Here is a 15,560-nt window from a genome sequence, read left to right on the forward strand (position 1 = left end):
TATGTATAAAATATATTTTAATGTATATATTATTTGAGTAGTTGTACTCATTAATATATAAAATTATTTTAATTTATTATCTTTGTACACAATTAAAAAAAAAAAAAAAAAAAAAAAAAAAAAAAAATTGAGTACACCTGAGTAATAAACATATGTTTAAGTTGTGTTTTAATTATGAGGAATTCTTAATTTTTTTATAGATAACAAAAGTGTACATGTTGTATACACATGTTTCTCATATATATAATAAATCTGAAAATAAGGTTATGACTTCTATATATATATATATATATATAATATATATAATATATTTATCTTTTTCCATTTTTCTGTTTTATTTTATTTATTATTTATTTTTTTTTTATATGTAAAATTCGTTACGACAAATTTTTTCTAATATTATAAAGAAATTACACACATGCAATGAAAAAAAAAAAAAAAAAAAAAGAAAAAGTGTAACGGTGTAAAATAAAAGCACCTTAGGAAATTTTGCAACAACGTTGAAATGTTAACCCTTAATGATATATTGTAAAAAAAAAAAATATATATATAAATATATAAATATATATATATATATATATATAAACATTTTCTTTATTTTTTTTATTTTCTTTATTTTCTTTGTTTTATTTATTATCGTTTGGTAAAACAAATAAAATATTAATCATATATCAATATGTGTATAATTTATTAAATTATCAACATATTTTTATTTATTTATTTTTTCTTTTATAGGCTAAGTTTTTCATCTTATATATATAAACAAAAAAAAAATAAAAAATAAAAAAAAATAATAATAATAAATTAATTACAATTGAAATTAAAAAAATAAAAAAAATAATATATAATAAATTAATTACCATTGAAATGTTAAAAAAAAAAAAAAAAAAAATTCCCTTTAATTAAAAAATTTACAAGTGTATAATTTTTTTTTTTTTTTTTTTTTTTTTTTTTTTTTATATAAATGTATGTAACCATATACAATATTACATAAATATCATTTTATTATTTTTGTTTGTGGTTCTATACTCTATATTTTTTAATTTATTTTTTATTTTGTCAACTAATTGTTGTATGATTATAGACGGATGAATGTATAAGTGATCAAGTTGAATTTTCTTTAAAAAAATCCAGAATTTTTTGGATTTTTTTTGTTCTTGTTTATATTTTTGCCATGTTTTTTTTAATATGTGATTAAGTTCACATAAAAGGAATTCAATGATTTGTTCATTTTGAGAAAATAATAATTTGTTTAAATATTGTAAGAAAATATGATATACTTTTTTTTGGTTAATGTAAAAAACAATTTTTAAGGTAACTTTTGCGCAACTAGCTTTTATAAAATTGTTTTTGCTTTTATATATATTTGTTAATAAATATGGGAGAATATAAATTTTAACCCATTTTTTGTTCATAATTTTACAAAATGGAAATATATGATTATAGAATTCAAATAAATTTTCATAATAATTTTGTTGAGTGTTAAGAATAAATTGTATTTCTGTTTTTATATCATTTAATATTTCCATATATGGTATTTGCGATAATGTATTTTTTTTTTGTTTTGTTATATTGTTTTTTAATAAACTTTCATTATATATATATTGAATAGTAATATAAGAAAAAAGAGGTAAATATTTTGAATAATAGTATTTTTCATATATATCTTGATTTTTTAACAAATAATATTTAGGTAGGAATTTCTCTATATATAATTGCATATTAGGTCTATTATTCATTGAATTGTTTATAATTTTATAAAAACATTTTATAACCATAATCTTTATTTTCTCATTTTCTTTATTAAAACAATATAATAAAAAAGATATTAATTCATTATTTAATCTATTTTCAGATATATGAAGTATTATACAATATATTATTTCGATAGTTAACATCTTAACAAAATTGTATGTTAAGGAATTATAACAACATATGATAATATTTATTAATTGACATATATCTTCATTGAATTGCCACCTTACCACATTTTCATTAGCTCTAGGATTATTATTATTATTATGTTCATTATTATTACGTTCCTTATTATTATTATTAATATAATTACATGTTTCCTTTTTTCCTTTTTTTTTTAAATGTATTTTATTTGATTGTATATTATTCGCACATGCAAATATTTCATTGCCAAGATCCCTCTTCATAGGCATATTATTCATCATGCTTGTCTCTTTTTTTTTCCTATCTTGTTTATAATAAAAATCGTTAAATAGGGGGCTATAGATTTCCCTTTTGTAATATTCCATACACTTGAAAACGTCCATATAACTTTTGTGTTCATAAAAAATTGAATAATACAAAAATTGGTAAAAGTTTAAAAAGTTTTTATAAAATGCATGCACGTTTTTATATGACAAAATAGGAAAAGGGAAATAACTAAGTGAATGATAACTTCTTTTATTATTATAATTATTATTATTATTATAATTATTATTATTATTAATAGTTTTCTTATGAATATATATATTATGGTGTACATTATTTTTATTATTTACGACATATTGTGCATATTCCTGTTTTTTTTCTTTCTTGTAAGAATGCCATTGTTTCAATATTTGCTTTTTTATTTGATTATTTATATTTGTATTAATAATATATGCCTTCATTTGGTGCTTGTTTATACTTGTTGTGTGTGTACGCACAATGTTGAAGTAATAATTTAACCTTCCCAAATATGTACCTATGTGATGATTATTACGAACATTATTCCCATAATCATCATAATGGTAATTATAATAATAATTATTATTATTATTATTATTATTATTATTATAATTATTATAATTATTATTATCATCATCATCATCATCATCATCATTATCACTTTTTTCATATGCTGGATCAGATCCTTTCCCTGTGGATACATAACCAGATTTGTTATTCCTTCTGTTAAGCATATTTAATAAAATATATTTATCTTGTTCCTTGTTAGAAAATAAGTCTAGATGAAATAAAATAAATGGTAAATTAAAATGTAATAATAATATAAAAAAGTCTGAATTCTTAAATAGTGGATGTAATTGTAATATGGATAAAGGAAAGAAGATGTATTTATATGTGCTTGGGAATATATAATATGACCAATAATTAAATATTTTTAATATATTTTTATTATTATTTTTATAAGAAAAAAAATGATTAATAAGGGAATAGATAATTAAAGGGTTTTTTACTTGATTTACAACTTTCCAAATTTTATATGGTACCATATGAGGATCTTTATGATCATTTTTTTTTATCTTATTTGGTGTTTTTTTCGTATAAACATTATTATAATAATTGGAATTATGTAAATTATTATAATATATATCAGCATTGTTGCTAATATTATTTTTATCACCATCATTATAATTTTTTTCACCATCATTATAATTTTTTTCACCATCATTATAATTTTTTTCACCATCATTATAATTTTTTTCACCATCATTATAATTTTTTTCACCATCATTATAATTTTTTTCACCATCGTTATCATTTTTATTACCACGGTTATCATTTTTATTACCATGGTTATCATTTTCATCACCACCACCAGTATTATATTTATCATCCTTATTATCATCAAACAAATCTGTGACATTATAAATATTTATCCCTTGTGACTTTTTTTGTGTTACCTGTTCATTTTGCTTTTGCCGATATATATTTTTATCATTATATTTAATATTTTCCTGAAAATCATCATTTAATTGTTCCTTAATATTATGTGTATTAGAATATTTGATAGGTTGTCTTTTAAAAAAGTTAGAATCATTTTCATAAAAAATATTTTCTCCATTGTAATCAATAGATGAAAAAGGACTAACATTATTATATATATCATTATATATATTAATATAGTTAACATTGTTTATATAATGATAATTATAATATTTATATTTATCTATATTCATTTTTATATTTTGGTTTTTATTAAAATATGGATATTCTTCATTTTTGATTTGTTTTTTTTTTTTCTTAATTGAAGGTAAAGATAATGCATGTACATATTTTTTTTGGTATTCTCCATTTTTTTTATTTTCATCATTAGTATATTCTTCTTTATAATTAGATCTATTACATTTATAATAATTATCACTATGATAATCATAATGTTGATTCATATTATAATAATTTTCATTATGATGATAATCATTACTATCATGGTGGTAATTCTCTACATCATTCTTATCATCTTCATCTATACTTTCCATTTTCTTTAAAAACGTCAAACCGCTCTGTTTCCTTCTTCCACTATAAAAATTATCATCATTCTTATATGCACAATTTTCATTTAAAAAAAAATAGGAAACATCCTTGTCCCTTAATAATATCTCTAAGATTAGTATCCCTAGGTTAAAAATATCTTCCTGCAATTTCATCAACCGTCCTTTTCTTTCATCTTCATATCTAACTCAAAAATAAAATAAAATAAAATAAAATAAAAATACATACATATATATATATATATATATATATATATATATATATATATATATACATACATATAATATAAAATAACATTTGCAATGATGAACATATAGATCTTACCTTATTTTGGGTATAAAATATAAATAGTCGTTCAGTATATTGATATCTGTTAAAAAAATGTGCATATTATTTTGTATAAGCACATTTTCTCTTTTTATATGTCCATGATATATTCCCAAGGAATGAAGTTGTATTATAGATAGAAATATTTGAAATATATAAAAATAATAAAAATTGTTTGTATTTATCTTATTAGATAAATAGTGATCTAAATTTTTGAATATAAATCTTCTGTATATATAAATATTATTTTCATAAACACTCATGCGGTTATAAGGTAATCTACAAAAAAAATTAAAAAAATAAAAATAAAAATTACATAATATATATATATATATATATATATACATACATATACATGTTTGTGTGTGTGGAAAAAAAAAAAAAAAAACACACAGGAATATATATCTATTAATACTTACACATTTGGAAAGAGATCAAATGAGAAAAGAAATTTTAGAGTATATAATATTCTCTTTATTTTGGGAGCTTCGGATTTTAATTTACAAATTTTTATTAAAACATGACCCTCATTGTTATTAATACCCTGAAATGAGGAATAAAAAAAAAAAATATATATATTTATATATATATATATGTATATATGTATATATTTATATATTTATTTATTTGTTTACATTTATATTTTGATACAGAAGTTAAGAACAAAAAAAACAACATTCATATATAAATATATATACATTATATTATTTATACCTCCAGAACATGATAGAAATTGTTGAGGGTATATGAATTCATAAAAAAGAAATGCTCATATTTAAATAGATAATTATATATGTTAAATAATTTGTTTAAGTATTTACAATATACATCATCCAATTCTGTTGTACTGTGTCCTATATTGCTATACAAAGTATTACCCATGTTGCAAAACAAAAAAAAAAAAAAAAAATAATAATAAAAAATAAAATAAAATAAGAAATAACATAAAAATGAATATTTACTTATACATATTGCACAAATAAAAAAGAACAAAAAAAAAAAAAAGAAAAAAGAAAAAAGAAAATATATATAATATATATATATATATATATTACAAAAAAAATAAAACATATATATATTATATATTCATTATCTTTTAATTTTTATTTTTATTAACAAATATATATAATTAACACTATAATGGAAGAAACATATGACTTAATGATATGTAAAATAAAATATATTTCATATATATCAATGAATTGCTTTCAATTTTTACTTTAAATTTAATTACGCGCATAATAAAAAAATGATTTATATATTCATTTTTTTTTAAGAGAAAAAATATAATAAATAACTTTATGCTATAAATATATATAAAAATATATATATAATAAATACATATATAATATATATATATAATATTTTAGTATCAATTTTTACATTTTGTTCAATAAATTTTTAATAAAAAAAAAAAAAAAAAAGTTTTTTAATATTAAAAAAAAAAAAAAGAAAAAATTAATTTATGAAAATGAATTGTATTATTAATTAAATCATTTTAAAAAAAAAAAAAAAAAAAAAAAAAAGTATACATATATATATTATATACATGTTATAAATATTTTCTGTATCTTTTTCATGGTAGATAGTTGCCTTAATCATCTAGATCGATATCACAAAATAATTCTTCATTACACCACTTTGGTTCACCTATAAAAATGAAAAGGTTATAAATATTACATGTGACTACAATTTGGGGGGTGAACATAATAAATAAATAAATGAATAAATAAATAAATATACATATATTACAGTTGTTTATACACTTACCTTCATCAAATTCAGGATCTAATATACTAATTTTCTCCTTTTCAAAAAGCTCTCTTCCTGTTGGATTTTCTGAATTATTATTTTTTTTCATTTGTAAAAATATATCTTTATAAAATTCTTTTCTCCATGCCTCAAATTCTTCTTCACTTACTCTATACTGTACATAAGAAATAAAAATAAAAAAAGCATTGCATAAATAAATATATGTATATATATATGCATATGTTTAGTTGCACAATAAGTAGTAGTATACATATATTGTTATATACATTTTTATAATAAAACACCAACCTTTTCTTCACATAATTCTTTTAGCTCCAATACATTTTCATAATTATCTAAATCTTTTTCACTATCATCTGATGAATTATCACTATCATTAATTTTATTTGATTTGGGTTGTCTTTCAATCATTTCATCGTACATGGACTTTTCTTCAATATCTTCAGAGAGATAAGTCTATAGGTAATCATAAAAATATACATATGTCTCATCTATATATACAAATGTATGTATCTATGTATGTATGTACATATTTGCTTCCTTTTTTGGATTTACCCTTATGTTTTCCACTATATTATATATCATGCTATATCCTAGGTTATTTTCTATGGTCTCTTGAATTTGATTCTCTACATTCTTTATTAAGGATATTGATAAATTTTTAACTAAACATAATAAAGATACAGAGGAATATTATAAGAATATATTAAAAAAAAAGAATGAAATATACATACATATATATATATAAATATATAGATTTATATATACATAGATTTATACTTTTTATTTTTTCTTTCCTCACCGTCAACTATTTTATACAAAGGAGCCTCATCAGGATATTTTTCCGTATATTCGAATAAAATATAAAAGGAAATTTTTTTCAATTTATTATCTATAAATATCTTAAAGGAGTTATCACCCAAGGAGATATATTCGTTAGTGCATTCATATAAAAGTGACAGGCTCTCTTTTTCGGATTGTTGTTCAGATTTATAGTCCATACTTTTATAAAAATTTTATCAAATTCTATATATGTTATATATATTGTTTTTTTTTTTTCTTTTTTTAAGGTATATAATATTCCATATTATTCAATTTATCATTTTATCAATATATATATATAAATATATATATATCCTTTTCATACTTGCCATAAAAGAAAAATATATATATATATATATATATATATATATAACCTCAAAAAAATGAGAATTTAAAAGATTAAAAAATGATAGAATATTAAAAGATAATAGAAAAATCAAGTAATAAATATTCTTAAAAAAAATAAATTTTTTCTCACAATTTATAAAAATTCTTTTTCATCTATATGCAGAAAGAAAAAGAATAAATATAAAAAAATATGCTATAATATTATATATATATAATATATATATATATATTTATATAATTATTTTTTTTTATGATATATTTGTATACGTATGTAAAAGAATATATATTATTAAATTTCAAACTTTGAATGAAAAAAAATTGATTAATTATTATTGTTCTTTAAAATATATTATTTATTCATAATATATATATATTACAAAGAAATAATATTTAGAAAAAAAAAATATATATTGTAATAATATATATATATATTCTCCTTCATTCTTATTACATATATGTAAACTATAATATATTTATGTTGTACAAGGAAAATTTTGTACAATGGTATTTAAATTCATTTTAGGTGTATCTTGAATCTTTTAAAAATGGGTATTCTTTATAAGCTTAGGAACATAATATTATTTAGTCATATCATAATATTAGCAAACGAAAAGAGATATAAAAGAACAAAATTTTAAATTACGATATTATATTTATATATAGGAAAACATATGCATAAATTTATGCACAACTAAATATATATTATATATATATATATATATATATAGGTATATATACATGTAGGTACTAAATATTTTTGATTTTTTATTTTTTATTTTTGATTTTTTTTTTTTTTTTTTTCTTCCTTCAATTTTTTTATATTCTTGTATATAATTTTCCTCCTTAATATACAATGTATCTAAAAAATTATAAACATAAAAGAAGGGGAAGGAAAAGATAAAGGTAAAAAAAAAAGGGACAATAGTAAAAAGAGAAATTTCTACTATTGTATGCACTTTCATACATACATATATATATATATATAACAATAAAATAATATAGTTCTTTTCTATTATAAATATATTTAATATATATGCCCATCATGACTTTTGCATTATTAAAAATATAGTAATATTAAAAAAATTTCCATTTTTTTGGATATGTATATATAGGAATATATGGATTATTATAAAATATATATAAGAATATGGACAATGGAAAACAATAAAAGATTACACACATATATAGCATATATATATTTATATATATATATATATATATATATTTATATTTATATTTATATATATTTATATTTATATATATTTATATTTATATATATTTATATTTACATATATTTATGTATTATGCTAATTTTTTTTTTCTTATATTTTTGTGCTTAAAGAAAATACATAAAATAAATAGAATATCATAGAAGGATTATTTATTTGTAATTTTTTATTAATTTATAAATAATATATATATTTATATATATATATATTATTTACGTGTGAAATTTACATATAAAAACATATGTATTTATATATATTATATGAAATATATATATATATATATATATATCTTTACATAATTCATTAATATATATTTTATAATTTAGGTGACCATTCTTTATATATATATATATATATATATATTAATGTTGTAAAATAAAAATATTTTCTTTAGAGGAAAACTTATATTTATTTATTTTTTTTTTTATATGGAGAAAAAAAAAAATATATAGGAATATTATTATATTAATTTGGAATATGTAATGAATGAATATTATATATATGTTATATATACATATATTAAGATATATATTTATAGAAAATGTATTTATAAAAAAATATATAATATAAAGTGACTTATCTATATACAAGTATGTGTGGATACTTTTTATGTGTTTCTTTTTTTTTTTTTTTAACTTCTTATGCATATATAATTACATATTAGAAAAAGGGGAAAACTAGGATTTAAAAAAAAAAAAAAAAAAAAAGAAATATACATAAGCATATATATATATATATATATATATATTTATGTATAATAATTTTTATATTTATAAAATGATTGGTACTTTTTCTTCTTTTGATTAACAATTTTAAAAGCATTTTTTTGTATATTCTACAATATCATCTCTATATTAACAAAAAAAAAAAAAAAAAAAAAAAAAAAAACTCTTTCATTTATTATTATTTTTTAAATATTATATATATATATGTATATATATAAATGAAAGTATGATTAATAACAAAATTTATAATTGGACTTTTTTTTTTTTTTTTTTCACCATAATATATATATATATATATATATATATATATATATATATGTATGTATTATATATATGCATATATATATATATGTATTTTCTCTTTTTTTCTTAAACTTTTTACATTTAAAAAAAAAAAAAAAAGAAAACCTAAAACGCTTCTAAATATATAAATCAATATCCATGTAATCTTCATTTACTCATATCTATTAATTGTTATAAAAATATATACATATATAGATATATATATATATAAGTATATACACATATGTGTGCATTTACATATATAAATATAAATAAGCACGTATATACATGTAAGTATAAAAAAATGACTAATTTCTTCGTAGTTGTAAAATTCGTACAAAAAAGTAATATATATATATATATATATATATATTATATAAATAAATATGTACATGTATAATATATAAATAAATGAGCACATGTATATTATATTATTGTTTTCTCTTATAAATATAAATATGGATATAAATATATTTATAAATATATATATATATAAATGAATAGATTTTATGAACATATAAAAAATTACAATGAAAAAAAATATAAGGAAAAAAAAAAAAAAACGATAAAAATGAAAATAAAAATATGATCATGTATTTAGAAATATATTCACATATGAATAATATATATATATATATATATATATATATATATATATAATATATATATATATATATATATATATATATATATATGTAAATAATATGGATAATATATATAACATGTATAATATAAATAAAATAAATATATGTATATATGTATAATAAAATAATATAGTTCTCTCTCTTTGTCTCTCTCACAAAATATATATATATATGTATATTTAGTGAGAGATAAAATATGTATAATTTTTTTTTTTTTTTTCGTTTGAATGTAATATTTAAAAATTAATAGATACATAACATATAGGAATAGACGTTAATATGTAAAATGTATTAATACATGCATATATAATCTATCTACTTATAGAATATGTGTTGTATCTCATTTGATTTGGGGAGTCCATACCTCCATACATTAAATGTGTCATATAAGGTTGGTGGTGATTTCCTATGATGGGCTGTTGAACTGAGTATGGTTGTGCAGGTGTTAATTGTGGTTGTGCTGGTGTATTCATTTGTACATAATGCTCTTCCCCTTTTTTTAGCTGAACCTTTAAATGCTTTCCTGATACGTAAAACCCATGCATACCTTTTATTGCATTTAAAGCTGACTCAGGATTATTAAAACTAACAAAACCATATCCTTTATTTCTTCCATTGGCATCTCGTTGAATTCGTGCGCTTACAACATAGCCAAAGTGTTGAAAATGCTACAATAAACAAATAAATATAAATATAAATATATACATAAATATATAAATGTATATATATATATACATATATACATTTTAGGTGTGTCTTTTTTCTTTTTTTTTTTTACTTGATATAGCTCCATGTCTGTCCAATGGGATGGCAAATGAAAAACAAAAACATTTGCCCCTGGTGGACCAAAGGAGGGTGCTGAACCCTTTCCAGGAAAATTGGTTGCGGACATTTCTTTTGGTTTTTCCCATTGTGAATGTCCTGTTACTGAATTATAATAATATGGATGACCATCTGTTGTCACATGTTTTTGCCATACATTTTTATTTCCTCCTTGAGCATCATTTGAATTATTATATTTATAACTTGCAAATCTTACATCTAATGGCCTTTGACTATTTGGAAAAATACATTTATAGTCTAAAGCTTCAATTGCTTTATATGCCTCAGACCTTTGCTCGTATGTAATAAATGCCCATCCTCTTGGACTCTGAGCCGTAGCTGGTACGTAATAAACTTGTGTTATGGTACCATACTTCGCTGCCTCAGTTTTTAGCTCTTCCTATAAAATTAAAGAAAAAAAAAAAAATAAAATAAAATAAAATAAAAAATATATATGTATATATATATATATATATATGTATATATTTATGTAAACTTGAACAACACAAAAATCGACACCATGGAAAAAATTAGTAAATATTCAATGAAATAAGACACACACACAAAAAAATACAATAAAATAAAAACCTACAAAAAATTACGTTCTTAATATATATATATATATATATAATTGTTTCTTCTCTTACCTCCGTTACATCTTTAGGTATACTTCCAATAAAAATTTTACTTGAATTTGTTAATGACATTTTTATTAATAGATATAAATATATAATATGAATGTATATGTATATATATATAAATATGTATGTATATATATATATATATAAATATGTATAAATATATATATATATTTTTTTTTTTTTTTTTAATTTTTTTACACAATTTTTAACAAAAAATATGCATATAGGTTTATATATAAATATATATATGATACTATATATGGATTATTATATATATATATATATATAAAGAAAAAAAAAATTACGAATAATATACAGTACAAATATAAGAACTTTAAAGGTTAACATATAAATAAGCACAAAAATATATATATATATATATATATATATATGTATTATCAAATATGTATTTTAATATAAATGTACATAAATGTTATATATATAAAGGATTCAAAAAAATTACATATGTATATTTAATATGCATAAATATATATAGGTATTTTTTTCTTAATTTATAAAAATATTTCAAATTTATTAAATTAGACGACTATAATTAAAAAAATATATATAAGTATAAAATTATACATATAAAAATAGAAATAAAAAAAAAAAAAAAAAAAAAAAAACTAATAAACATAAAGACTTTATTACTTAATTTGAGTTTTCTTTTCCTTCTTGTTTTTTTAATTAATAATAAAAAAAAAAAAAAGTAATCATAAATTATAAATAAAATAATATAAAATATATTTATTATATATATATATATATATATATATATATATATATAAATATATATATCTTCAATTCTTCTTATAACAAATTCATTTTGTTAGATATATTATATATATAATAATAATATATTATTGTATATATGTCCTTTTTTTCATAACTTTTGTCCTGTTATATATATATTTATATATAATTAATTAATTTCTAAAAATTATCCATTTATTAAATATACTTATATATATTTATAATTATGTTGAATTCTTAAACATATAAAAGTATATAAATATATATATCTATAATATAATTTATATATAATTTTATATATATTTATTATTTATACATATATATATATATATATAATCATATTTATTCTTTTCTTCTTTTTTTAATAATATTTTAGCATTAATTTTTTTTTTTCCTTTTTTTTATAAATTATTATTATTTTATTTTTTTTTTTTTTTATTATTTTCTCTCTCTCTCTCTATATATATATATAAATATATATATATATATATATATTTTTTTTTTAATATTTTTTTTTATTTATTTTATTGTACATATATAAAACTATGAATTTTTTTTATTTTATTATTATTGCATATTATATTATATATATAAAAATATATATATAATATTATATATAAAAATATATATATAATATTATATATATAAATATATATATATATATACAAATATATATTTATATATATAAATGTTATAATAATAATGATTTAAAATATTTATAATTATATGAATAATATTATAATCATTTTTTATAAACAAATAAAAAATAATATATATATATTATGTGAAAAAAACAAAAAAACCATAATATAAAGAAAAAAAATATATTATATATATATATATATATATATTATATATAAATGTATATATAATAATATAATTATAAATATACCAAAATATATAAAAAAATAAAAAAATGTAAATATATAAAAAAAAAATTTAAGATAAAATAAAATAAATATATAAAATAATAATAAAAGAAGTGAAAATAATTTCTTAAAAGTTATTTTTTTAAATTGAATTTCTAAACATTAAAGAAAAATAAAATATAATATAATATAATAAAATATAATAATATATAAGAATAAAATAAATACATCTCTTATTTTACATTTTAATAAATTTTTTTCATATATATTGTATTATTATTTTTTTTTTTTTTTTGTGTTTTAAAAAAAAGTGATTGGAGGATATATAATATATAAATAAAAAAAAAAAAAAAAAAAAAAAAAAATTGAAAATATAATTTGTTTTATATTATATACATATATATATATATATATGTTATTGTGATTATATATATTTTTTTTTAAAATATTATTTATATTATATAATAGTATATCGTTATGGGGTAAATATTCTTTTTAATACATATATAATATTATAATATATATAAGAATATATCGTTATGGGGATATCATATTTTTTTTAATATACATATATAACATATATGTATATATGTATATAATATATATATATAATAATAATATATCGTTATGGGATATACTATATTTCTAAATATGTAAATTATATATATTTATTTCTTTTCCTTTTTTTTTTTTTTCCACCTTTAGAGATTAATACTGCACGCCATAATTATTATATATATATATATATATATATATATATATTTATTTATTTATTTATTAAAAAAAAAAATTATATATATAAATTATATTTAAAAATTAAATTATTTAATATACAATATTATATATATATATATATATATAATATACATAGATATATTTGTTTAATGTATAATATATAACATTTTGTATAATTCTTAATATTATATATATATATTATATTTTTTTTGTATTCCGTACGTTTTTATTAAAAATAAGATGATATATATTTATAATATTAATAAGTATATATCTATTTTTTTTTTTATAAGGGGATATAAAAAGAAAAAGGGAAAATATAATTTTTATTTTATAAAATAAATTATATGTTTTTTTCTTATGTTAGAATGAAATTATATATATATATATATATATTATATTTATGTGCATATAAAAAGTAATTATCCACTTATGTTAAAATAAAAATAATAAAAATTGTTATTTTATGTACTTATATTTATTTATTTATATTGTTGTCCATTGGGAACGTTTTAATTAAAGATGTTAGTATTTGAGTTAATAAATATTAAAAGTTATTCTTAAAAAAAAAAAAAATAAAAACATAACAGTACAGTTAACATTTTTATATATCTTAAAGAAAATATTGCCTTATATAAGAAAAACAAAAATTACCTACATGTACCAACATATAAATAAATATATATAAATATATATATATATATATATATATATTATTAACCTTTGGGGAAATTAAGAATATATAATTTCGTTGAATTATTGAAATTAAAAAAAAAAAAAATAAATAATTGAGGTATTAATAAATATTTATTTTCTTTTATCACTTTAATTTATGTTAAATTTTTTTTTTTTTTTTAACCTATATTATAAACCATAAGAATGCTATTTTAATAGGATCCATAGTTTGTTTCTTTATATTTTTTAAAACAAATAATATATATAATATTCATCATATTACCCTTATGTTATATATATATATATATATATATATATATATATTTATTTATTTTTTTTTTTTTTTTTTTTTTTTTTTTTTTCTTTTTTTTATATGGATCATAAGGGAAATTAAACTTTCTATAAATATATAATATATTTCATTTCTTTTCTATAATATGAATATTATATTTTAAATACACTATCATAATAAGTAATTGGAAGAGTATGTATTTCAAATTTTTTTTTTTTTTTTAAATTTTATAACAGTCAACAAATTTTTATAACACTGATAAATAAATAATATTAAATATAATAGGCTAAATAATAATATACATATATTATATATATATATATATATATATATATGTTTAGTTTAATATTTAGTAATAATAAAAAATTATGATTTTCTTTTATATGACAAAAAATA

General features: G+C 16.5%; 3 protein-coding genes across 3 annotated transcripts; all 3 read right to left on the minus strand.

Moving 5' to 3' along the window:
- Positions 1-986: 986 nt before the first annotated feature.
- On the minus strand, positions 987-5,436 carry PF3D7_0823000 (serine/threonine protein kinase VPS15, putative; the record flags this gene model as incomplete). The annotated part of the gene is made up of 4 exons (XM_001349258.1): positions 987-4,410; positions 4,552-4,833; positions 4,974-5,098; positions 5,269-5,436. 4 exons carry the CDS (start codon positions 5,434-5,436, stop codon positions 987-989), a joined length of 3,999 nt encoding a protein of 1,332 aa, XP_001349294.1.
- A 712-nt stretch (positions 5,437-6,148) lies between these two features.
- PF3D7_0823100 (RWD domain-containing protein, putative) lies at positions 6,149-7,328 on the minus strand (the record flags this gene model as incomplete). Its single annotated transcript, XM_002808826.1, has 5 exons — positions 6,149-6,204; positions 6,325-6,481; positions 6,616-6,783; positions 6,883-6,992; positions 7,130-7,328. The coding sequence occupies 5 exons, from the start codon at positions 7,326-7,328 to the stop codon at positions 6,149-6,151; spliced, it is 690 nt and encodes a 229-aa protein (XP_002808872.1).
- Positions 7,329-10,688: 3,360 nt separating this feature from the next.
- PF3D7_0823200 (RNA-binding protein, putative) lies at positions 10,689-11,906 on the minus strand (the record flags this gene model as incomplete). Its single annotated transcript, XM_001349256.1, has 3 exons — positions 10,689-11,045; positions 11,156-11,599; positions 11,847-11,906. 3 exons carry the CDS (start codon positions 11,904-11,906, stop codon positions 10,689-10,691), a joined length of 861 nt encoding a protein of 286 aa, XP_001349292.1.
- Positions 11,907-15,560: the final 3,654 nt, after the last annotated feature.

This window comes from Plasmodium falciparum (assembly GCF_000002765.6).
Source record: "Plasmodium falciparum 3D7 genome assembly, chromosome: 8".
NCBI classification, from domain to species: Eukaryota; Apicomplexa; class Aconoidasida; order Haemosporida; family Plasmodiidae; genus Plasmodium; species Plasmodium falciparum.